The sequence below is a fragment of the Oculina patagonica genome, chromosome 2 (assembly GCF_052425735.1).
Source record: "Oculina patagonica isolate OP01 chromosome 2, crgOcupat, whole genome shotgun sequence".
Taxonomy (NCBI): Eukaryota; Metazoa; Cnidaria; class Anthozoa; order Scleractinia; family Oculinidae; genus Oculina; species Oculina patagonica.
In genome coordinates this window covers 27,206,580-27,230,437 of record NC_135759.1, presented here as the reverse complement: position 1 = coordinate 27,230,437, position 23,858 = coordinate 27,206,580, and the positions used below count along the sequence as shown (strand labels likewise).

General features: G+C 35.3%; 2 protein-coding genes across 2 annotated transcripts; one reads left to right on the top strand and one right to left on the bottom strand.

Moving 5' to 3' along the window:
• The first annotated feature begins 31 nt into the window (after window positions 1-31).
• On the top strand, window positions 32-23,748 carry LOC144643855 (dual specificity mitogen-activated protein kinase kinase 5-like). The gene is made up of 23 exons (XM_078503241.1): window positions 32-218; window positions 2,354-2,402; window positions 2,717-2,784; window positions 4,260-4,329; window positions 4,639-4,679; window positions 5,015-5,076; window positions 14,155-14,206; window positions 14,661-14,725; window positions 15,686-15,725; window positions 16,036-16,104; window positions 16,588-16,640; window positions 16,871-16,899; window positions 17,353-17,414; window positions 17,775-17,823; window positions 18,175-18,248; window positions 18,342-18,392; window positions 18,940-19,011; window positions 19,787-19,816; window positions 20,063-20,092; window positions 21,004-21,036; window positions 21,315-21,376; window positions 22,252-22,297; window positions 22,390-23,748. Exons 1-23 carry the CDS (start codon window positions 120-122, stop codon window positions 22,516-22,518), a joined length of 1,335 nt encoding a protein of 444 aa, XP_078359367.1. The 5' UTR covers window positions 32-119; the 3' UTR covers window positions 22,519-23,748.
• Window positions 12,373-13,416, bottom strand: LOC144643860 (uncharacterized). The gene has a single exon (XM_078503245.1). It carries the CDS (start codon window positions 13,336-13,338, stop codon window positions 12,373-12,375), a length of 966 nt encoding a protein of 321 aa, XP_078359371.1. The 5' UTR covers window positions 13,339-13,416.
• Window positions 23,749-23,858: the final 110 nt, after the last annotated feature.

The window sequence follows — 23,858 nt, the reverse complement described above, 5'->3', positions numbered from 1 at the left end:
CGAATCTTAACCCTAGTCTCTCTCGGCCATCTCCTTCCGCAACCAAAACGCCCTTCACTTTTTGCAAAATGGACGAGCTTTTATAGAAAGATCTCGAAGTGAAATGATTCTATCGCCATATGTCCCTGTCACCTTCTCTGGTGATACGAATTGTTCCTGATGAAGGGGAAGCTGTAGACTGGACGGTTCATCAGAATATTGTTTTCCGAGATGTGCTGGTATGTATCCTGCTTCACTCGTGATGATATTTTTAATGTGAGCATGTTTTTTTTTTCTCAAATCAGTTGTAGTCAATTGTGTATTTGCAGGCTTATAATCGCCCTCGTTTAAAGATAGATTCGCATAAACGAGGGATGCTAAGTCATTTTGAATGATTACTTTATGTCGTTCTTATGCAGGATCAGTTTTGTATTAATAAATATAATGCCATTACATTTCATCACAAACACCGGCGACCGGAAAGAGTTCATTTCAGGTTTTAAATAAGTTTGAGCTTTCCTTGTACGTAATGATTTTTAATTTTTTCCCATCATTGGTGAAATGTTTGTCATACATTGTAGATATTAGTATTTAAACCTGCTTTCGTTACGAGATAGATGTATGGGTTTCCATTTTCTTGCATAATTTCACAAATTAATGCACAAAAAATCGTGTATACAAAGTTAATAATTATTGTATTATATTTACTTTGGTTGAGTGTTGATGATTAACAAACAGACTTTATTTTGTTATGCATCTGTCACAGATAATGTCAAAATGTTGTAAGAACTGTAACTTGGAACCACAATTTGACATCTTCTGTGAACTGTAACTGAACAAACTGGCACATCTTTCTGTTTTATCAGAAACCCATAAGGGTTGAAACGTGTAACGCGCACGCACAGCGTTTGAATATTCATTTTGCTAAGTACCATATTTGGAAACACGAAGAATTTGTACGCGAATGCTTTATACACGTAATGACACACGCAACATAATTTTTGGTTTTGCTTTAAGTTGCTTGAATTTCGACCTAAACGGCGTAAATTTCTTACAGAAACTGAAGAAATACATTAAGTGTATCAAAGCGAAGTTTTCCAGACTACTTCAAGAAGATGAAACAGGAGAGTTTAACCAATTTTAACTTTATTCAACCAAGCTTGTTCAAAAACAAGATTATGCCATCGAGCGCGAGCAAGCGCGCGCTGTAAATTTAATCCAAATATAGTAATTTTGATTGGTTAAATGGTTCGCGTAATTTTCCAAATATGATACTTAGTGTAAACGAATGTGCAAACGCTTTGTACAATGCGAATCATAGGGAGTTACACGTTTCAACCCTTATGGGTTTCTGGTTTTATACATAACAAAAGACTTCTGTCAGTTCCAAAGTTAAAGGCGACTGCTGGTGAGCTAAAATTTTAGTTTTCATTGATCGCAAAGAGCTATTAAACTGATTAAAAATTAAAACAACTACATGTAACCCATTTTTATTTAGAGTGTTATCAAACTCAGTGAGCTTTAAGTGAAGAGTTAAACTGCTTTGATTAATTCTGTTCATGGATTTCCGCATTAAAGCCAAACTACTACTCGACAAATGCTTACATTGTAAAGCTTTCAGTAGTTTTTTTTTTCCAAGTCAGGGTTCAAATTTGTTTACTTGTTGCTTAAGTTAAAAACTGATAAGATAGTAATGAAATATAATGGCATGCACAGCTTACAAAGTTCGATAACATCATGCCACATGTAATCAGAGCAGGATTTACTGTAGGGAGAACTTTGCAAATTCTGAGCCAGTATGATTGTGAGTAAAACAAAACCATGATATAATATTTTGTAATAAAAAATGGATAGAACAAAATATACATTACAGTGCCACTTTTTTTAGCGCATCTTCAAGTAAAAGAAAACCTACTGGTATAGTTTGCATGATATATTTAACAACTATTTACTGCAGTGGAGGTGCCTAGTGGTGGATATTTACTGAGCTCCGAAGCGGCGAGGTAAATATTCACCACTAGCCACCAACACTGAGGTAAATAGTTGTTTTAGTATATACTAAAACAGTGAGATAATATAGCCTGCAAGGATAACTTTTGACTAGTTTTTTCCTGTCAAAGATTATAATTTTTTAGCACACGTTGCTCGGAGGTGAATAGCGAAGGATATTCGGAGTTTGAGTAGCCAATCAGCATGCACCAAAAACGCTATCCACTGTTTTATTATATACTTACTATTATTAATAATAAATTTTACTAATAAGTAAAATAGTACTAAACACGTCAACTGGTAAATACAGAACAGTGTACTGTACATGTAAGTACTGTTATATTGAAAGAAGTGCCATTGCTTGGTACCATTGTTTATTTTACAGGAGGCTATATCCCAAGTGATGCCTCACACAACAACCACTGCATTTGAATGTGAGTATGTGTATATAAACAGACAATCGGCAGGCGTTTTTGTTTTGTTCTTAGATCACGCCTAGGGATGCCAGTTCTATGTGAACCTCTCCATTATAAACAACAGTCAGTAAATTTGTTTTAATAGTCTCAATAGATGGCATACAGTTTACAAGTACAAATACACAAAGCATTGTGTTCTAAGCCATTCATTAATTTGTATGATAATAAATTTTATTTTTATTTTTTATTTTATTTTTATTTTTAAATATTTTTAAATAAAAGCTGCCCTTTTCTTAACGGTTATCTCTCTGTAATTCCACTACTAACAACAGATGAAGATGAAGAAGGAGACAGAATTACTGTTAGAGGTGATGAAGAATTGCAGGCTATGATTAATGGGGTAGGACATGTGTTCGCTTGTACTTAAAATAATTAAATGTAGTTTAAATGTAAACAGGACTAAACAGGTTTCATTCATTTTGTTTGTGAGGTAAAACAGTCATGGCTTGGATCAATGGTATACAAGTCAAAGACATGCCTATATTCACTGGTTATCCTTCATTCATAGTTTTAAAAATTTTACATTCTTTATTATATTTAATTTTCCTTCCATTTTGTAGTGTGTGTTTTGTTGCCCCCGCAGGGTTTTGGCCCAGAGGCCAAAACCCGAGGAGGCACCCTAGGACTCCCCGCGTGTATAACAAGGACAAAGAATATTTGTTGAAAAAGTAAGAAATGTGTTTGTAATGGGCGAAGCGTTCTCGATTTGACAAAACTAGGCGCGCACGGTCGTGACGGGTAATATTTTAGCAAGCGCGCACGGTGGTGTCGGGTACTTGCAACCACGAGGTCGCGTTTGGTCACCTTCGCGTTTCGAGCTTCGCCATCTGCTAGCAGCGTTTTGTTTTCCGGTTTTGGCCTACGCGTGTTCACAGATTTGTTCGAGCGGTTTCTCTGCTTTGGTTGTTTTAAGTGATATTTGAAGCAAATGTTAGTAATACGTCGAAAGATTTCGAGCAATTGGTTTCGTGTTCTTGGCTACGTGCCGGCTACCTATGTTCCAAGCCGTGTTACATTTGTAAGGTTTGCTTTCGGAGGTTTGTTGTATCGTATACATCTTAATTACAAGTTACAACGAGTAATAAACAAACGCGTGAACTTTGTCATGTAGTACAAGGTACAACGTAATTCGTATCGCTAACAAACTGTCAGATTATTTGATCCAAAGAATGGGTTGTTTTCTCGAATCTTTGAATGTGCCATATTTTGTTACTCGTGGAATTTTTTAGGCTTTTTGGCCTGGAAATTATTGTAAGTTTATTTTGAATGTTATAAGCCCGGGAATAAGCTTGTGTGTTGTCATCACGAATTATGTGTTATGTGTTATTTCCGCTAGGTGTTATTTCCGCGCGCTAGGTAATATAATTCGACTTGAACTTGTGAATATTTTTAGGACGCAATGGTGTCACACAACAAGAAATTCCGCATGACACAGTAAAAAAGAAGCCTAATTGTGCAGTCCATCGGCATTAATAATTAAAGGCGACAAAAAACCAATTTTAAAAAGGCGGGGGCAGCTTTATAGTGAGAACTATTACTAGTATAAATTTTAGTGTTAGATTTTTCATTTTAATTTATTTTAATACATGTTGTAGAACTTTCACCAAAAAGGGAATTGCAGGTCAAAATGATTCAAACTAGTGATAAATCTGAAAAAAAGGAAAATACAAATCAAACTAGCTTGAGGTCATTAAATTTTTGGTTGGAAATTTTATTTTAAAAATACATGTACAAAATAATTCTGTTATTCATTTAAAAACTAACTAGTTCAGTTTACTTCCTCAATTTTATTTTTTTGTGTGTGTGTTACTGAAGCACCTGTGGATGAATTCAGAAAGACTAAGAAGAGGACTTTCTCAGGAGCCATTGATTGTTTACCCAAAAGGTAGCTAAATATGTTATTCTCACTGTACTTGTGTTTTATACTGGCCATCACTTATGGCAGTGTCTAAATATTAAATATGATTTTGAGAGTTTGTTCAAGGTACATGTACATGTAATTATAATTAGCTGATCGATGTACGTACTCACTTTTATTATTAATATTTTATGAGTTCTTGATGTACTGAATTTTGTTACATGCAATATGTTATGCAATTACAAGATTTTAAATAAATGGCCTTGTCAAATAATGTTGTAGCTGTAGTCAATAATAAAATATAGACTGAGGACGTCTATTTTCTCATCTTCACAGCTTGTAGGACATCAAGAAGAAGGAATTTTTGTGGATTGACTGTAAGTAAAACTGCCCTGACACTTTCTTACTCTCTGACTGATCGACTGACTTAGAGACTGACTGACTGACAGATGTACACTGTAAAGTGAAGGTTTCTTAACCCTAGTCGTATATAAATTCATGCAGTGTACTGCAGGAGGTGAAAAATATTGTAAATAATATGATTGTTTAAATAAAGGTTTGTTGTTGATATATTGTGTATACATAAATTATACTGGTATATGATATTTTCCTCCTTATTCAAGATACTTTAAGTGATCAAAAAGTAGGAAATACATGCCGCTTTTTTTATTTAATTCACAATGTTAATAAAATTGACTGTTCACTTATCCAGGTAAACACAAAAGCAGCTCCAGTAAACAATACTGCACCCACAAACTCCAGTCTCCCTACTAGGTGAGTAGCAGTTTCTTTAATTTTCTTCACTTACTTATAAAATTATATACATACTAGTTATGCAACGCTTTCGAGTGGTATACCATGACGATCTTTGACCAGCTAAAACAGATTATGCAAATGAGCTGAGTGTGCATTGAATGCACACTCAGCTCATTTGCATACGTAACTCGATCATGTTTTTTGGCACCTCGCAGAATCACTGGAAGAACCAAAGTGTTATTTTAATTAGTTGTGCGCCCTAAGAAATATCTTTGCTGACAGATGGTTACAATTCATTGCAAGGGTAAAAAAGTAATTTTAGCTCCTCAATAAGTGGACAAATGACTAAATAATTTCTATTTGACTGCCAATATAGCTGGCGGTATTTTTTCGCAGGAGGATCGGAAACATCACATGTTCGAAGAATTTAAACTCGTAAAGCCGTCATGTTTATAAATCTCTGTAGCCACAAAACGCAAACTAATTTTAAATGCGCTTCTACAGCAACAATGCATGCGCTTTCCGAAACTTAAGCTAATCTGCGCTTCTGCTTTTTTCGCACAAGGGCAAATGATATTTTGGGCGGATAATAGCATGAACTTCTTTCATCAGCACCAAAACACTTTAAGATAAGGCTAAGGAAAGGAAAAACGATATACTGTGAATTAATATTATCGCTCGATCGCTTTCCAGTGCTGTAGCAAGCTTAACTTAACGTAAAATCTGTGACAAAACTTGTATTAATTTCCCGGGTAAAAGTACTAAACAAACAATACCGAATAGGAACGATGCAAAATTTAGCTGCCTTCACTGCTGGAGAACAAAGTACAGTTTTTTATCCAGCGTCTGTACCAAAAGAGCTTCAAATAATGCCATCGCATGCACAGATATTTCGGTGATGGTTTTCTGGTCCCATCATCCAAAATCCGGTGCAGTTAAAATATCTTTGCACTCGCCTCCTAAATGCGACGGTTTTGCGGCAGGATTTTTTTTATTACGGGGTGAGACAAAACTGATATAAAAACCAATTACTTCTTCAGGTTACTGTTACTATCAAGTGCTTCTACCCTAGACAGTACATGATTAAGCAATATTTTCGCAAGGTATTAAACTTTTACCGTCAGGTATTTCTACCCCAGACCGTAAAGGATTGATTAAAGCAATATTCTCGCAAGTTATTAAACTTTTACCGTCAGGTATTTCTACCCCAGACGTACCGTAAAGGATTGATTAAAGCAATATTCTCGCAAGCTATTAAACTTTTACTGTCAGGTATTTCTACCCCAGACCGTAAAGGATTGATTAAAGCAATATTCTCGCAAGTTATTAAACTTTTACCGTCAGATATTTCTACCCCAGACCGTAAAGAATTGATTAAAGCAATATTTTCGCAAGTTATTTAACTTTTACCGTCAGGTATTTCTACCCCAGACCGTAAAGGATTGATTAAAGCAATATTCTCGCAAGCTATTAAACTTTTACCGTCAGGTATTTCTACCCCAGACCGTAAAGGATTGATTAAAGCAATATTCTCGCAAGCTATTAAACTTTTACCGTCAGGTATTTCTACCCCAGACCGTAAAGGATTGATTAAAGCAATATTTTCGCAAGTTATTTAACTTTTACCGTCAGGTATTTCTACCCCAGACCGTAAAGGATTGATTAAAGCAATATTCTCGCAAGCTATTAAACTTTTACCGTCAGGTATTTCTACCCCAGACCGTAAAGGATTGATTAAAGCAATATTCTCGCAAGCTATTAAACTTTTACCGTCAGGTATTTCTACCCCAGACCGTAAAGGATTGATTAAAGCAATATTCTCGCAAGCTATTAAACTTTTACCGTCAGGTATTTCTACCCCAGACCCTAAAGGATTGATTAAAGCAATAACGTTTGCCAATTAACTGTAACTGTTACTGTAGCTAATGGAGGGGAGTAGTAAGTTAAAGTTTCGCTTAATGCTCTTTAATTTATGGATCATTTTCATTTGCCGTTTTGCATTAGCGGTTAACGTTTCTCTTCTTATACTTTGTGAATAGCCTTCTCGGCGGTAAAAAATATATGGGACAGACTAACCTGGAATCCGCCTGACTCATGATCGATTCCAAAAATAAATGATCCATGATGCGTGGACCCAAATCAACAAACTCAACTGAAATATGTTATGTTTTCTTGTTGCATGCGAGCCGCTTTCAGGAGCGCGTGATCAGCAGCTCAGGGAAAAAGGAAACTGCACAACCGAAAACAAAATAATCCATTTTGCGTACGCTATCTGCGAGATCTCGAAACGTTTAGAAAGTCTAGAAAGGCAGAGCCGTCCCGATGGATGTTATGCACTCATTCGGTGTCGAATCGGTGTACTCGCAATTTTTGACTTCGCCAGAACAAGCCTTTGAATTCAATCGATCTATTAGTTGTGACTGTCTTCTTGTAAAGCGAAAACTCCCACTTGAACAGCATTTTATCTCCCGAAATCGAATGTTAATGTGACATCGAGTAGCTATAAATCCTCATGATTTGCCGCCAAGCGAGTTTCCCGCAAACCATTATAATTTATTCTGCTGCTTAAAACGAAACCTGACCTTTTGTACGTGATGATCACACGCCGACTACGCGTGTTGATAGAACTCTACACGTTTTTTTTTTTTTTTTTTTTTTTTTTTTTTTTTTTTTTTTTTTTTTTTTTTTTTTTTTTTTTTTTTTTTATTGAAATGCAACAATACATACAGAAAAAAAAAAAACAGCGATTACAGTACAATAACAAAAGTACACGGTTAACACTGCTTACAGTACTTAAACTACTAACAGTCTTTAACAATACCTAAATACAGCTTACAAAACACTACTTAAACTACTAGCAATTACAATAACACCACAGGGCAAAGAAAAGAAGAAGGCAAATAACCATAATTACAGGAAGACACAATGTACCGTTGATTGTTAAAGTAAGGCAAAAGCATGTGATTGCACTTGAGATATTTAAAAAAACAGTAACCTATGTTCCTGTCATGAGATTAGGAGTATAAAGTTAAGTAAGAAAAAAAAGAAAAAACAGCACGGACATAACAATATTAAACATACCTATATGTATCCCGCAAAAGGTTTCCATTTTTTAATTTCTCCACTTTCTGTTTCTATTTCACGATAAGATTTGAGTAGACATATGAAATACGTTAAGTTTGGGTACATTTCCTTTGTTTTAGTTAGCCATATGTGATATCGTGCTAAGAGAAGACAGTAGTTGATTAAAAGTGCAGATTGAGAATTGTCTGGCCTCAGCCCCAAAGCAGTGGCATTTGATAAGTTGTAGTCTTTAGGCAGTAAATTTACGTTTTCTAGCCATTTGATAACTTCTTTCCAGAAGTGTGATGTTTTGTCGCATAACCAAAAAAGATGAATTAATGTCTCTGGGGAGGAGTGACAGAAGCTGCAGTTTTCGTTATCTTTTAGACCTATTTTAGTTAAGAAGGTATTGGTTGACACGCGTCTATGTAGGAGTTTGAATTGAAATTCAATAAGTTTAGTACTCTTGGTGCATTTCTTAGCCAAGACGTAGGCAGCGGTCCAATTTATATTAACCTCTATTGGTAGGTTACAGTCTTCTAGCCATTTATTTTGACTTAATTCTGGCGTTAGACTTTTGTTGCTAATCAGTTTATTGTATACTATTGAAGTTGCCTTTTGGGCCTGTAGAATTTTTGTTGTGAGTGGCACATGGTCGCAGTTGGTTTTCTGTACATCTCGGAAGTTAGATTTAGCCCGAAGGGACTTTACCGCCGATATTAATCCGTAGAAACTTAGAGGGCGAGGATCCAATCCATACTTTGAGTAGAAATCTTTTTGCGATAGAAAGGTGTTTGTGTCTGGACCGAGAAGATGTTTTACCATGGTAATTCCTTTTGTGAACCATTTTTTAAAAAAGACTGGCTTGTTTGCTATTTTTATAAGGGAGTTATACCAAAGTGGCAGGTCCAAAAAACGATCTTTAGATGTTATTTCAGGCTCAAAGTTAACTTCTGCCCAAATAACTAATATTTCTTTTAAAAAGGCATCAGAAGTTGTTATTGTCGCTAAGGTGTCTCTAGCGCTGAGGTTGCAAGAAAAAAAGTTTTGGCAGCCATATTTTTCGAGAGCTATATCGCAGAAGATTTTCCATTTTCCGCTGTTACTGTTATCTAAATATTTTTTAATCCAGGTGGTCTTAAGAGATTTATTGAAGGAGATAATGTCAATCATTTTTAGGCCACCATTACCAAAATCGTTTATCATAACTTTTCGCTTAATCTTGTCGCCTTTACCGTTCCACAGAAAGTTATAAAGCAGATTGTTAATTTCATTAATGACATTGTGGTTTGAGCAAAGGGGAGAGAGTAAATAAACCAGTTGAGAGACTACTAATGACTTGATTACAGTGATTTTACCTAACAAGGTGAGCCTGCGGTATTTCCAACATCCTAACATTTCCTTAACTTTCTCAAGTTTCTCGCTGTAGTTTAAAGAAACAGATAGTTCGGGGTCTGTAGAGATCCATAGCCCTAGGGTTTTTACCTTGTTTTTTGGCCATTTGAGTTCTTTTCCTGGTAGCACGATTTTGTCATTTCCAATACTTGCACCGATCCATAGGGCTTCAGTTTTTTTGTCATTGAGCCTGAGGCCAGAGACTTTGCTGAATTCATCAAGCATTGCAAGAGATGAAAAGAGAGATTCATGAGACCCGTCAAGAATTAGTGTTGTATCATCGGCGTACTGACTTATCTTAATTTCCTCATCGTTTACAGAGATTCCCTTTATATTTGTATTGTTTCTTATCGCGATGGCCAAAATTTCTGCCGATAGAATGAATAGATATGGTGACAGTGGGCAGCCTTGTCTAACACCTCTTTGAATTTCAAAAAAATCGCTAGCCCAGCCATTGTTTAGAACACAGCTTTCGGTATTGTTATATAAAGTTTTTACCCAATTAGTGAGCGAAGCACCGAAGCCGAAGGTTCTTAGAGTGTCATATATGAAGGACCATTCAAGAGAATCAAAAGCCTTTTCGAAGTCTATGAAAAGAAGTAGGCCCGGAATGTTCTTTTCTGTGGCATATTGGATGATGCAATCGATAAGCCGAATATTTTCACCTATAAATCTGCCTTTTAAAAATCCTGTTTGATCGTGGTTAATAAGGTTTGGGAGGACGCGTTTAATTCGATTTGCGATAGATTTTGCGGCAATTTTGTAATCAGTATTAAGAAGAGTAATGGGCCGCCAATTTTTGATGAAGTAAAGTTCCGCATCCTTTTTTGGGATAAGCTTTATGACCCCTCGCCTTTGTGAAACTGAGAGGCAACCAGAGTCAAAAGCATAATTGAGGGCCGAGATCAAAAACGGGGCGATATCTTTCCAAAAGACTTTGTAAAATTCAGCGGGAAATCCATCAGTGCCTGGTGTTTTGTCGGGATTCATATTCTTCAGCGCTTCAAAACATTCCTTTTGAGTTAATTTTCCTTCGCAGAGGGTTTGTTCTTCTTGAGTCAATGAAGTGGTGTTTACTTTGGCGAACACTGATGATTGAAAGCAGTCTGGGATTTTGGACGTGTAGAGGTTTCTATAAAAATCTGTACATTCAGATAAAATAGCTTTATCCGTGGTTACAAAGTCGCTGTCACTGACTTTTAATTGACTTATTGTTCCATGTTTACAGTGCCTCTTTTCGAGATTTAGGAAATATTTTGAATTCTTTTCGCCCTCGTTGTACCATAGCGACTTTGATCTAATGATAGCGCCTTTAGTACGATACTCAATGATTTTTTCTAGATCTTTCTTTAAGGTGGTAATTCTTTCTGCGACGATGTGATATAAGGGGTTGTTATTTTCTGCATTATCCAGTTGATTTTCTAACAAGGCGATTTCACTTTCTAGTGCTTCTTCTTGTTTCTTTGTAGTTGCGCTTTTGTACGCGGCGTAGGATATTGTTTTTTCTCGCACTTTTAGTTTGATCATTTCCCAAAGAAGAGCCGGATTCACCGTTGTGTCATCCTTGTATTGGTTCACGGTGATATTAATTGTTGTTTTGATTTCTTCAATATATCTGATTTCAGACAAAAGAGAAGTGTTCAACTTCCAGAAACCTTTTCCCCTGGGGTTAGAGTGTAGAGATAAGTTTAGGGTGACCATTGAGTGGTCTGTTTTAAAGCCAGGAACAATGTCTGCATGAGTAACATCACATAAAGATGATTCGCTTAATAGGAAAAAATCGAGTCGGCAATGTATGACGGGTTTGTTTTGGCGCCAAGTATATCTCTTAACCTCCGGGTTTAGCGTTCTCCAGACATCGGTCAAACCAAGATTTTCAGAGAAATCTCGAATCACTTTTAAGGCATTTTTGTGTGTTCTGGCAAGGCCGCCCTTTTTGTCTATTTCAGTATTAAGAACTAAGTTAAAGTCCCCACCGATTATAATTTCCTCACATTTAAAGCTAGATAAATGATCAAAAAAAAGCTGGAAAAAATTTGGATCGTCTTCGTTAGGTGCGTATATGTTAGCCACGGTAAGATTCTTTCCATTAGCAACGATATCACATATGATAAAGCGACCATTCGGATCTGAAAAAACCCTTTGAATTTGAAGATTAAAGTTGTTATAAAAAAGAATGCCAACACCCGCTTTTTTGCTGCTGCAGCAGCTGAAAAGCGCTTTGTAGCCCCACTCATTAGCCCATATTTCCGAAGTGTCTTCAGAACAATGAACCTCTTGCAGCATATATATAGATTGCTTTTTCTCTCTCAACCAATTGAACACCTCTCTCCTTTTTGTATTGTTTCCTAATCCCCTGACGTTAAGGGAAGCTAATTTCAGATCCATTATATTATGTGAAGTAAAAGAGATTGTGATGACTGATTTGCATTTTTATAAATAACGGTCTCAAAATGACCACATGCTTTAAAAATACTGGTTCGACATTAGCATATAACCATTGGAAGACAAAATTAACTTTGCTGCAGAAATAAATAAATAAATAAATAACAAAAAAATTACAAATGGAATATAAGTGAAAACTTAAGCTACACATAGCGTACGAGCAAAAAAACGTTGGAAGCAAGGAAAAAAGCGACAACATACAGAGCGACGACAAGCAACAGTTAGGGAAGATTAAACACGCAATTAGTTTAAGAGTGAGCTTTTGGTTTTTCGGTGTTCTTCAGCAGCTCTCTCCGCTCGCAAAATTCTACAATGTCCTTATAAAAAGTGGCGAAAAAAGTTTTAGCTCAAGGGTGGTAAAGAGCAAAAACTAGAAAGAACAAAGAAAGGGTTTACGAGGAGTTTGCTCCATTAGATGTCCAGCACCTGGCCAACTGGCCAAAGTTTACCTCTTACATATAGTTTGTCCGGTTGTGATTTGCTAAAGGATACGGGAATATTATTTCGTTTTGCCGTCTTGAAGGTATCCATTTGTTCACGTCTTCTGGTCACCAGTTCTTGAGGGAGATCCTTAAACATCTGGAAATTCGTACCTCTGAGACGGGAGCCAAGACCGAGAATTTTCTCGCAATCTTTGAAGCGAAGGAATCTGGCAAGAATTGGCCGCGCTCCTCCATCTTCTTTCTTTCTCCCCAGTCGATGAACTCTTTGAATCTCCACAGAACTTGCATCATGATAGCCCAGCTGCTTTTCCAGGAAGGATCTAAGCACTTCTTCTGTGTCTTCTAAACCATTTCTCGGCGAAGGAAATTCAGGGATGTTGTTAAATTTTATATTCTCGCGTCTCGAGTAAGCTTCTAAATATAAATCTTTCGTGTTGAGGTCTTTTAAAGTTTGGTCAATTTCTCCCTCCTTGACTTTTAGTTCGGCTATTTTCCCTTCAATACCTTTGATCTTTTTGTCTAAGGCCTTTTTATCGCCATCTTGTTTCTTTTCAATCAGCATGTGGTTTGACTTTAGGTTCTCGATATCTTCTCTCGCCGTCTTCTCGAATTCTTCAAGTATCCCTGTTCTTCTTTCTAATTTGTCCAAGCTGCCTTCAATTTTTTTAACGGCGTTTTCAATGGTATCCAGCTTCTTGAGCTTTTCTAGGATGCATTTTAGAGTTCCATTAAGATCGTCCGTTAGTTCGAGCGCGGTCAGCACAAGGTCGCTGTCATCGTTATGTTCGCCATGTTCCTCGCGTGGCGGCGAAGACTCGGGAGCGCTTGTGTTTTTTACTTTTTTCATTGCTGGAGAATCCACTTTTCCATCCGTCGAGCTGTCGGAGGATCGGTTCCTTCTTTTTGATACGTATTTTAGCAAAGATTCCGCCATTGACTTCCAAGAAATAGCGAATTTTTTGCGAGCGGAGATAAGCACGTTCTTCACGGCGCCATACCTCGGCCCAGTCCCCCTACTCTACACGTTGCTGACAGAAATGATTTGCGTATTATAACACCTTGAATGAATGCATGCTGCGATTTTCTTTCTCAACTGAAGCTCGTCATGTGGAATATCCCACGAGTCACTTGTATTTTCTCGGTATACACACCAGCCTTTAGGCGAGTGTGTATGCCAAGAAAATACAAGTGACAAGTGGGATATTCCATAGTATACCACGAGAAAGTGTTGTGTAACTATTTTATACCATGCCATAGAAAATACGCTTACTAAATTTCGTTGAGAATACAGTCGCAGCGCACTATGGGAAGGTTGGGTTGAATACCGTCGAATATACAACAGCTTTCCTGTATTCTGATTGGCTGTATTTTCTATGGCATAGTATAAAATAATATATTATAAGTGTTGTGTAACAACACTTATAACTGTGCCTGTATTTTGTCAATTCTTTTGTTTTAAGTCATAATAATAGAAAAAATTTTGTTTAAATTTTTTCAGGTTGCTATACATGTACATACACTCTGCATGTGCACATTAGAAATATATTTTTAGAAAATATAAAAATTGCAAACTTTTGATCATTGTATACCCTACATAACAGAATTTTATTGCCTTTTTATGAAGTTAACAACAATAAGTGCTAGTGCTGCCATGGCCAGTGGTATTGATGTTTGTGTACATGCAAAGATTCCAATCCATGTGCTCCTGATTTATGACTCTTAATACTTGTGGCTCTTTCTATGCTTGTAGTTTGCACAAGCCAGAGCATGGAGACATAAGAATTATTTTAGCAAATGGGCAGGTAAATATGAAGAACTTACATGTATTAATTAATTAATTGTGAATATTGAAGGTCATTTTCTGATATATGCTGGAGAGACAACTAATAGACCCCCCCACATATTGGTATTCTCGGTATTGGACTAGAACTAGCTTGCAATGGAGGCTAGGTCCAAGCTAGTTGCAAGCTAGTTCCAGTCCAATACCGAGAATATGAATAAGGTCTATTAGTTCCAAGCTAGTTGCAAGCTACCGGTAGTTCCATTCCAATACAGAGAATATGAATAAGGTCTTTTAGTTAGGAGGGTTTTTTTTTTCTTTCAAAAAAATTTTTTTTTTTTCCAAAAAAAAATCATTGTTTAGAAAAGCTGTTAAAAAAATATATATTTTGTATTTATGGGCAAATAATTTTAACCTAGGTATGACTACTAAGTACATACATAGAGGTCTAAATGTGTGCATTTGTTGACCTGCAGGTTTCCCATACTGACATACAGCATCTGGACATTTTAGGCCATGGAAATGGAGGAACAGTCTATAGGTTCAATGTCGCTAACACTACATTCATTGAATTTTATTATAATTGTTAATCTTTAAGCAACATTTCAATTATAATCTGTTTGACAGTGATAACATTAAATTACTATTATTGTTATTTATAAGAGGCAATTTTAATTTATAAAGGTACAATAAAATATGAAATTTAACATGTATTTTATTACAATTATTGTACCATTGCTTCCCAAATATGATCAAGAAATGTCTTTACATGCAACAAGGTTTATTTTGTTTTGTTGCACATTGTTATTTATAATAATTAATATAGTTTTTTATACTAATTTTAGTTATTAGTGTATAATTATAATAATAATAATAATAATAATAATAATAATCATAATCACCAACTAACCATAATCATAATTATTATTATGATAATAATAATGATAATAATTAATAATAATTATTAAAATTATAATAATGGTTTATTTAACATATCCACCAGGTGGCTGTGCTCTATTAAAAATATATACATTTATTGAATAATTAAATATAGGTGATAATTATATAAAATACTAAGAGTTAAAATAGTTATTAATTAAAATTTAAGTTATGTAAAAATTAGAATTAAATATTTACAAAAGATACAAAGTGTATGAAAACAAACGTTTATTAAATAAATATTAATATATAATTATTTATGTCTGCCTTATTTTACTATTAATATAATATTATATTACCTTTACATGTAAAATAGTTATAGATATTATTATTTTTAGAAGTTATTATATTTAGTTATTGCATATTCGTTATTATGTATTAAGATATGTAATATGTATATGTAATATTTTATAAATGTTTTAGAACATACATGTTTACAAAAGAGTTGGTATTTCATAAGTGGGAAATTTAATATCAAATATTTTATGAAGGAACTTCTGAGACAGTATGAACCATTTCCTAATATCGTGTTTTGTTTATTTGTTATTTTTACTTTTCTTAGGGCATTACATACAAGGACAAACAGAGTTATTGCAGTAAAGGTGAACGTTTCTATCAGTTATGTCAGCACCATTCCCTATTATTAAAATTAAATTAATTTTAAAAAAATGCCTTAGAAAAATTGGGTTCCCAAGGTAGTTTGGTTTTCATAATGCTGTTCATGAATGCGTGACTGTAAAGTGCAACATTATCATAAATTATGAGAAGGTAATACGATCATAGTCACTACGGTTTGAATCAAGGCACACAGTGCATATCTAAATTGTCAAGTTGTTAAATTTCCTTTATTTATGAATCAGCATTGGTGATAATATGTAAATTAATTATTATTATTATTGCGGCTATTTCTAGGTGATTCCTTTAGATGTAACCCCAGATGTACAAAAACAGATTATATCTGAATTGGAAATACTTTTTCAGGTAAAATGAAAAACACCTTGTTTTATCTTTTTTGTTGATAAACTGGAGTTTATAGTGTATGTTTGTTGTGTTCACAAGTGTTGAGGTGTAATAATAAGGGTTCAAATGTACCCCAATGAAATCTAAACAAACTTGCAATAATTACTCCCCTAACATGACAGTTACCTTTCTAGTACAGTGTACATGTATTTGCATTGTTAATAAGATTGTATTTTTATTTTTTAAGTGTTTTAATTAACTTTGAATTAGCAAAATATGAAATAATTATTTTTTGTTTTTTTAAGTGTGTTTTGATTTTGTTGCATTACCCCCCCCCCCTTTTTTTCCCCCTTTTTTTTTTTCCACCCCACCCCAGGTTCGAGTTACGGATTCACTTTGAACACATTTTAAAATTAGACATGCCTTTGTGAGTTGTCAGTGGTATTTTATAAATTGAGTTTAAATTGATTTATAGTATTTATGTTTTCTTTTGGTACATTTCAGTGCTCCTCACCCTTTATTATTGAATTTTATGGAGCATTTTTTGTGGAAAATAGGTAAGGTATACACCTTTCATAATCAAATACTCTTATTTTAAGTGAGATGGTCAGTACTAAATATTAATTTTTTGTTTCTGTTCTTCAGTTTATGTTTTCAGTAGATCTTGTTTCTATTTGTTTTTCTGTGCATGCATGTTGTCTTCTATGTTTAAACAGTTGTAATAACAATTATTATAGTTATCTATGGTACTTCAAATTTTGTCTTCAATGCCATTTTCTTTCCTCAGAATATCAATTTGTACAGAATATATGGATGGTAAGAGTTTCATTTACATGTATCAATTGTTATAATTGGCTGCATGTATTTTCATTGTTTGCTTTTTGTTTTATGCCCTGACTTGCTGATTTACAATCTAGCATATTAAAAACATTCAGTAATATAGACAAAGGGTTACAGCTACATAGCACTCTGCATACATCAGTTGTGATCATTTATCATAATACATGTAATAATAATAATAATAATAATAATAATATTATTATTATTATTATTATTATTATTATTATTATATAATAATTATTATTATTATAATATAATGGTAGACAACATTGTCATTGACTAAGTGAGTGACTGGCTTGGTTGGCTCTTTGTGGCACATGTACACATGTACATCCAGAATAAAATGATTTTGTAGACTGCTTACTAGAAAGGAGAACGAGGGTAACTAGTACAACTGTTTTACCTAACTAGTACAACTGTTTTACCTAGGAGGTTCTCTTGACGTGTATGGCTGCATTCCAGAACCAGTATTAGGAAGAATTACAGTCTCAGTAAGTGTTCTACATTGACAGACATCTTTTTTTCTCTCTTTGATGTTAAATGCAAGTTAAACTGTTTATTACTGTCACTGGCATGTTGGAGTGGACAAACATATAAAGGAAGTCTTGGATCATTGAGAGTGCCAATCCTCATAAAATTGTTGTAAGTTTACAGCTCAGTGTTTATTGATCAGTGCAAGGGTGCGCACGGTACCTCTGAGAAACATGCCTACTTAAAATAAAATCCAATGCATGATTTCCCTGAAAGCTTTCAGCTCTACATGAATTAGATGAGTTAAAATCATTTATTTAATAACCTCCGACGAAAGAATCAGTCGTCATTTCTGTATTCTTAATTTCCTTTTTTTGCAGGTAGTCAAAGGACTGCTTTATTTGTGGGAATTAAAAATAATGCACAGAGGTAAGTGAGTTGCAATAATTGATTTCAATTAATAACCCCATTCAACAGGCATTTGTCAAAAGTTCAAAAACAAGTTAACATTTTTTATCAATAAACCTGATAAGCTGACATTTCAATTACTGAAACTTTTAGCTAAATAAATACCTCAAGTTGATACACTGCATTTAGTTATGCTACCAGAACCCAAACTGTCATCCATACATTGCGATTTGGATTCAGGGTTAATCCAGTAGTTGCATTATTCATTAATTTATTAACAATATTAATTTTGTGGTACATTAAATTTTCATTTTCCTATTTTCATTTTTCTAATTTCATTTTATGTTATCCATTGACACAATCGTACTTTAGATGTGAAACCTTCAAACATTCTCGTGAGCACAAGAGGTCAAGTCAAATTATGCGACTTTGGAGTTAGTCGTCAGGTATTTGTATTATACATTTATAACACATAAATTTATTACACATTTATATTTAAATACATTTATTGAATGAATTGTTCTTTTCTTTACTGTCAGCTTGTTAATTCCATTGCTACGACATACGTTGGAACACACGCATACATGGCGGTAAGATTTCTTTTCCCTGCAATCAGTATATTCTAAATCTGGTGTCTAGTTGTACTGATCGTTTCAGAGTCGTCAGTGTGATTTTCTTAGGGTTTGTTTATTAAGACTGAATTAGCACACGGAAGGTCATTGGAAAATACGGATTGTACGTGGCTTTAATTGATCTCTATAAAGTTTTGTAACTCTTGAATGATCAGCATCTCATTTCTGTAAAATTTATCAATACCATGTTAAGCATACATTACAAGTCTTGAAAATAAAGCAATTGATCACCAAGAGAAAGCTTTGTTCATATAAATAATACTGTCTATCAGTGAAACTCTTCTAACTTGTACTTACTATAAAAAATCTGGTGACGGAGCTTGCTTGTTGAAACCAGATTGAAATGGTAACTTCACACTGAGAAGTTAATGTGATGAATTTTAAAATGGAAGCCTCACATGTCAAAAGTATTTTGTTTACAAATTTAACTCGCGCTTTGAGAATACTGTGCCTTTCACAAACTTATCAGCCCTTCATGCTCGTGATTGGTCTTGTTTTCTCTCAGCCTGAACGCATACAAGGAGATGAATACAGTATTCGATCTGAGCTTTGGAGTCTTGGAGTTTCCCTTCTAGAGGTAACAGAAAATCACAGTTACAGTCGAAACTTTTTATCAGACACTAAAGGGACATGGAAGATTATCCGTATTATGGTGGTGTCCATATTACGTGGGTAGAGTTTATATCAATTTTGTCACTTTCGAACCAAATGAACGGTCTGTATTAGGAAGGTAGCCTGCAGAACAGGCGGTTTATTTTTTTGCGCGTGACCCGCTAAATCAAAACCTAGCACTTCGCGCTTCGACCCGCAAAATAAACCGCCTGTTCTGCAGGCTATAGGAAGGTGTCCGTTAGGAGAGGTTCGACTATATACCTACAAAAAGGACCTGGGAACAAATGAAAACTTGATCCAAAATCAAGCCATTGCAATAAGTTTATTGATATTCAAGTAGCAGTGTATTTTTTATTCAATACGTTCAGTCCATATGATATGTTTGTAAGTATGTAAACTGGACCTCTTTTTTCCCGCGAAACCGCTAAAACCAAATGATCCATGATAAGCCGCAAAAGCTTCAGTGCTTGGCCAGTTGTTTCCTTTCCAAGAACATGAGTGGACCGAACTGAGGGGAGCGACCGAAATTGAGCTTAGGCATAGTACGAAGCGGGAGAAAAAAACACACAAATATATTTTTGGCTTCATCTCACACCTTACATTTCCACGCGCCTCTCGCGTTCTTGGCAAGGAAACTACTGGCTACGCTGGTTACTGAAAATAGTAAAAAATTTTGTTTTTATAAAATTTTGTGACTGTAACGTTATTAATAATATAAGTTTCACCATTTTGTACTGCAGATGGCTTTGGGGAGATTTCCTTACCCAACGGTGAGCATTTTTGCTTTGTTTAATTTATCTTTTTACAATGCTTCAGGTTGTCGTTTCTTTTCGTTTTACCTGATTCACGGTTATTCTGTATATTGTAAACATCATTTTGTTTCCCTGAGCTTAAAAAAAACATTGTTAAGTATGTCGTTGCTTCAGGAAACGATAGATTAGCCTTCTTTTTATTTGAACTGACGATGATTGACTTACAATAATGTACTGAAATACACATCACTTGCTATTTTACAGGAAAGTCACGGAGGCGCTGAAACGTTTCTGGTAATTAATTTTTGAGCAAACACTTCTTAATTTGTGTTATTCATGGGATCGTTTCTGTAAGTTGTCGCAAGCTGTTTAAAGGCAGATTGTTTTGTTGTATTTGTTGGCATAGTAAACAATTCCATTTTACCACTAAAGACCTTTTTTTTTTTCGGTGCAGTGGAACCCCGATATAACGATCCTCGATATAACGATATTCCCGATATAACGATGAATATTCTATGTCCCAGCAAAAGTTACATTTAAATGTGTGGGACGGAACCCCGATATAACGATCTTCGATATAACGATATTCCCGATATAACGTTGAGAATTTAGCGGACCAAGCGTAAAATTTTCCCTATATAACGTTATTATCAGTACCGATCACATTTTATTTGCAAAACATCGAATTTAATGCAATAACATTTCGGTAATCGAGTCATCTCTAACGTTTCTAAAAACAGCTTTGTATGATGATATACGAAAGTGATACTGTGCTCAAAGGCTCTTTATCCACTTTATCCCCCTTTAATATTCAGTAAAAAAGTACTTGTCAGGTTTACCCCGATATCGGGAGTTTCGATATAACGATTCTTCGATTTAACGATATAATTTTACTGCTCCCTTGGCATATCGCTATATCGGGGTTCCACTGTAGATAGATTTCTATTTATTCATATCATATTCAAATTTTGTACATATATACACTTTTAACCTTTTTAATACCTTTTTTTAATTTGTTATTTTTAAACCTTTTTATTTCACGAGAGCGTTTTAACGAGCTATGGCTCCTAAGCTCTTCGTGGTTAAATAAGTTCTGTCTGTCTCTGTCTAGATATTCCTTCACTTCTATTTAAACATGCAATTCTTGTCGAGTTGTCAGTATGACAAGACATTTATAACTGAAATATTTTGTTTTCCTTTGTTAGCCAATCGCGCTACTTCAATGCATCGTACACGAGGTAAGCAAAATCTTAGTAACTAAGAAAACGCTATTATATTTTTATTTATTTGAATATAAATTAGTTAACATCGTTGTCTACAACTGCTCTTTATTATAGTTATTATGTGATTAAATATTGCTTGTCAGAATTGTGGCCGTATCTGCAATCTCAAATCAGATTGTTTAGCCACAGCAAACGGTGCTACCAACCAGTTACAACTTTAAACTCACTGTGACTTTTAAGTGAGAGGTTTTGATTGACTGTTTGATTGTTTTTCTGTTTGCTTGTGTTTCAAGAATCCGCCATGTTTACCCGAAGATAAATTCTCACCAGCGTTTGTGAATTTCGTTTCCCAGTGGTATGTTTCATTCTTGTTGTATTCCAACCAGTTTGTCCTATACGAGCCTGCTTATATTTGACCTTTTATTTTTTCCCTGAAATTTAGCGCGATGTCAAGGACGAACAGAGCCCCCACGTTAAGCGGGCGATGAAGCAGCTCTCGCAAGGTCTCACATGAATGGCTTGCGACCTTTCGAAAGAACAATAGAACAAACAACAGGAACAATGCCTCTAGCCCCCGCCCCCCCCCCCCCAAAAAAAAAAAAATAAAATAATAATAATAAAACAATAGCAACTGCTACACTAGAGAACCTGTAGAATTACGAGCTTGCGAGAGCTGCTTCACTACCGTTACGTGGGGTAGAAGTTGGGCATGTACAGGATTTTTGAAAGTAATTAATTCTTTCAGGGACTCGTCTCCCCATTAAAAAAGATCGCTGGGGTAGGGCATTTCTACAAAAAGTGTCTGCTTATACCCAGCCCTTCCTCCTAACCCACCCGCCTTCGGCTTACGGTGCATAACATGTACGATGAAGGTTGATGTAATGATGACAGGAGCTCACTCGGATTGAGGAGTGGGGATGACTTACGGCAACGAGATTTTGGAAAAAAAACTTCGTAATTTGGCAAGGGAAAAGCCCTGGGAACGGGTGGTGGCATGTTTTCGAGTTCGCGCGGAAAAAAATATTACAACAAGTAATTTACTTCAGAAACTGCTTTGTGTTATTTACAGTTAGGTTCAGTACAGTTAAATGCTCTTGATTCACAGCTAGTGTTTAAGGCCTCACAATATTTTTTGTCAGTGGTTACTGGTATGTGTATATGTTGTGTCTTGTTGGGCGTTTTTTCTTGGCAAACATGGTGATTTATTTCAGTTATTTGATTTCTTGTTAGCATGCAGAAAAACCCTTTAGCGAGACTGACTCCAGAAGCAGTTTTGGTGAGTTCAAATTCAGATTCAAGTTTGTCACCTGCTCGTCTTTGTTGTTACAGTCGGAGCTTATCATTTATTTATTTTTTCCCACTATATAGACTCATCCTTTCATCGCATCAAACGATGACGGTAATGTGGACATGATATCCATGTGGGTGTGTCGCCAACTGGAGCAGAGACAATTACGTGCACACAACATGGACTCGCCTAATTCAGAATCACCGTGAATATTACCACTGGGTCCTATTTATGGAAAACAAATTTAAAGAAATAAGAGAATTGTCGGGAATGATTGCAAGTATCAACTGGTAACGAAAGAGAAGCTGGTGCTGGTTCAATCTGTCGCGAATTCGGGACAATCGATCATGAGAAAGGCTGATGAAGAGTTTCAAGTTCCCCCAAGACTTTTTTTTTTAAATATTTACCGCCCGACCTCTTGCCTTGTCCACAATCTGTCCTTGTTTAGATTCCTCAATCTTCGCCCTGTAAATAATTTGTAATTACTAGTAGGCAATTCTAAATAAGAAAGTGTAATGTAAGAAGTGCAAATCCAAAGCACTTTCAAATATGTGAACATTTCGATTAGAATGTAAATGACAATCACAAAAGTGCCTTTCATTTTGTTCTTTTTACTACAGGTTCTAGTCCTAGGTGCTCAGAGTAAAATTCTGCTAATTGGAACAAATCGTAAAAAGAGTTTCCGCAGGCTCAGGCAGTTTCCTTTTGTAAATTGTAAACAAACCTTTTTGTTAATAAGTATTGTTCGTTGTTATCTGCACCAAAACCAAAATTCGACCGCAAAAAACCCCCAAACAAGTGCGCCGTTTTGTTGAATGATAAACAAAACTCCTTTGTTTCAAAGCAATATGTTACAGCAAGGCGCCCAAAAGTGTGACCACATTTAATTAATTCACATTCTTTCGTGTAACCACCATCCAACCAGAAGCCAAGAACAGCTCCCAGTTGACTTCTGATTGGATTAAATCTGCACGGAAGAATGTGAATAAATTAAAAGTGGTCACACTTTTGGGCGCCTTGCTGTAATCTGTTTCAACCTGAACTGGAGACATCATTAAGTGAATTCAAAAATTGATATCTAATCTTCAGGTTGAAACAGATTAACCTTGGTTGGAAACAAATTTTACCTGAAAACCATTTGACCTACAACATATACACTATCAACGTTAACTTTTGCTCATCGACGTTTATCGTCCGCAAAGTGGTGGTCAACTGGATCCCATCGCAGTGATTTAGTTTTCTACTTTTTGTTTAATTCTTCAGTCCTGATTTTTTAAGTTTAACTAATGGTTCATGTTTTGAATAAGAAAGCATCCACTATTTTGCAAACTTCTTCTATCAGTAGTTTTGGCTCATCTCTTACTACCAACAATAACGCAATTGCAATATTGTACTGAGTGCGTTAACGTAAAATAATAAACTATGATAAAAATTTTGGACATTGTTTTTTCTGTTCTTGAAATGTGGAAGCTGTGAACCGTTGGTTCTGTAGCTTTATCCAGATCATTTTTATTACATACCTTCTTTCCCGTTGGCTGACTGCTGGCAA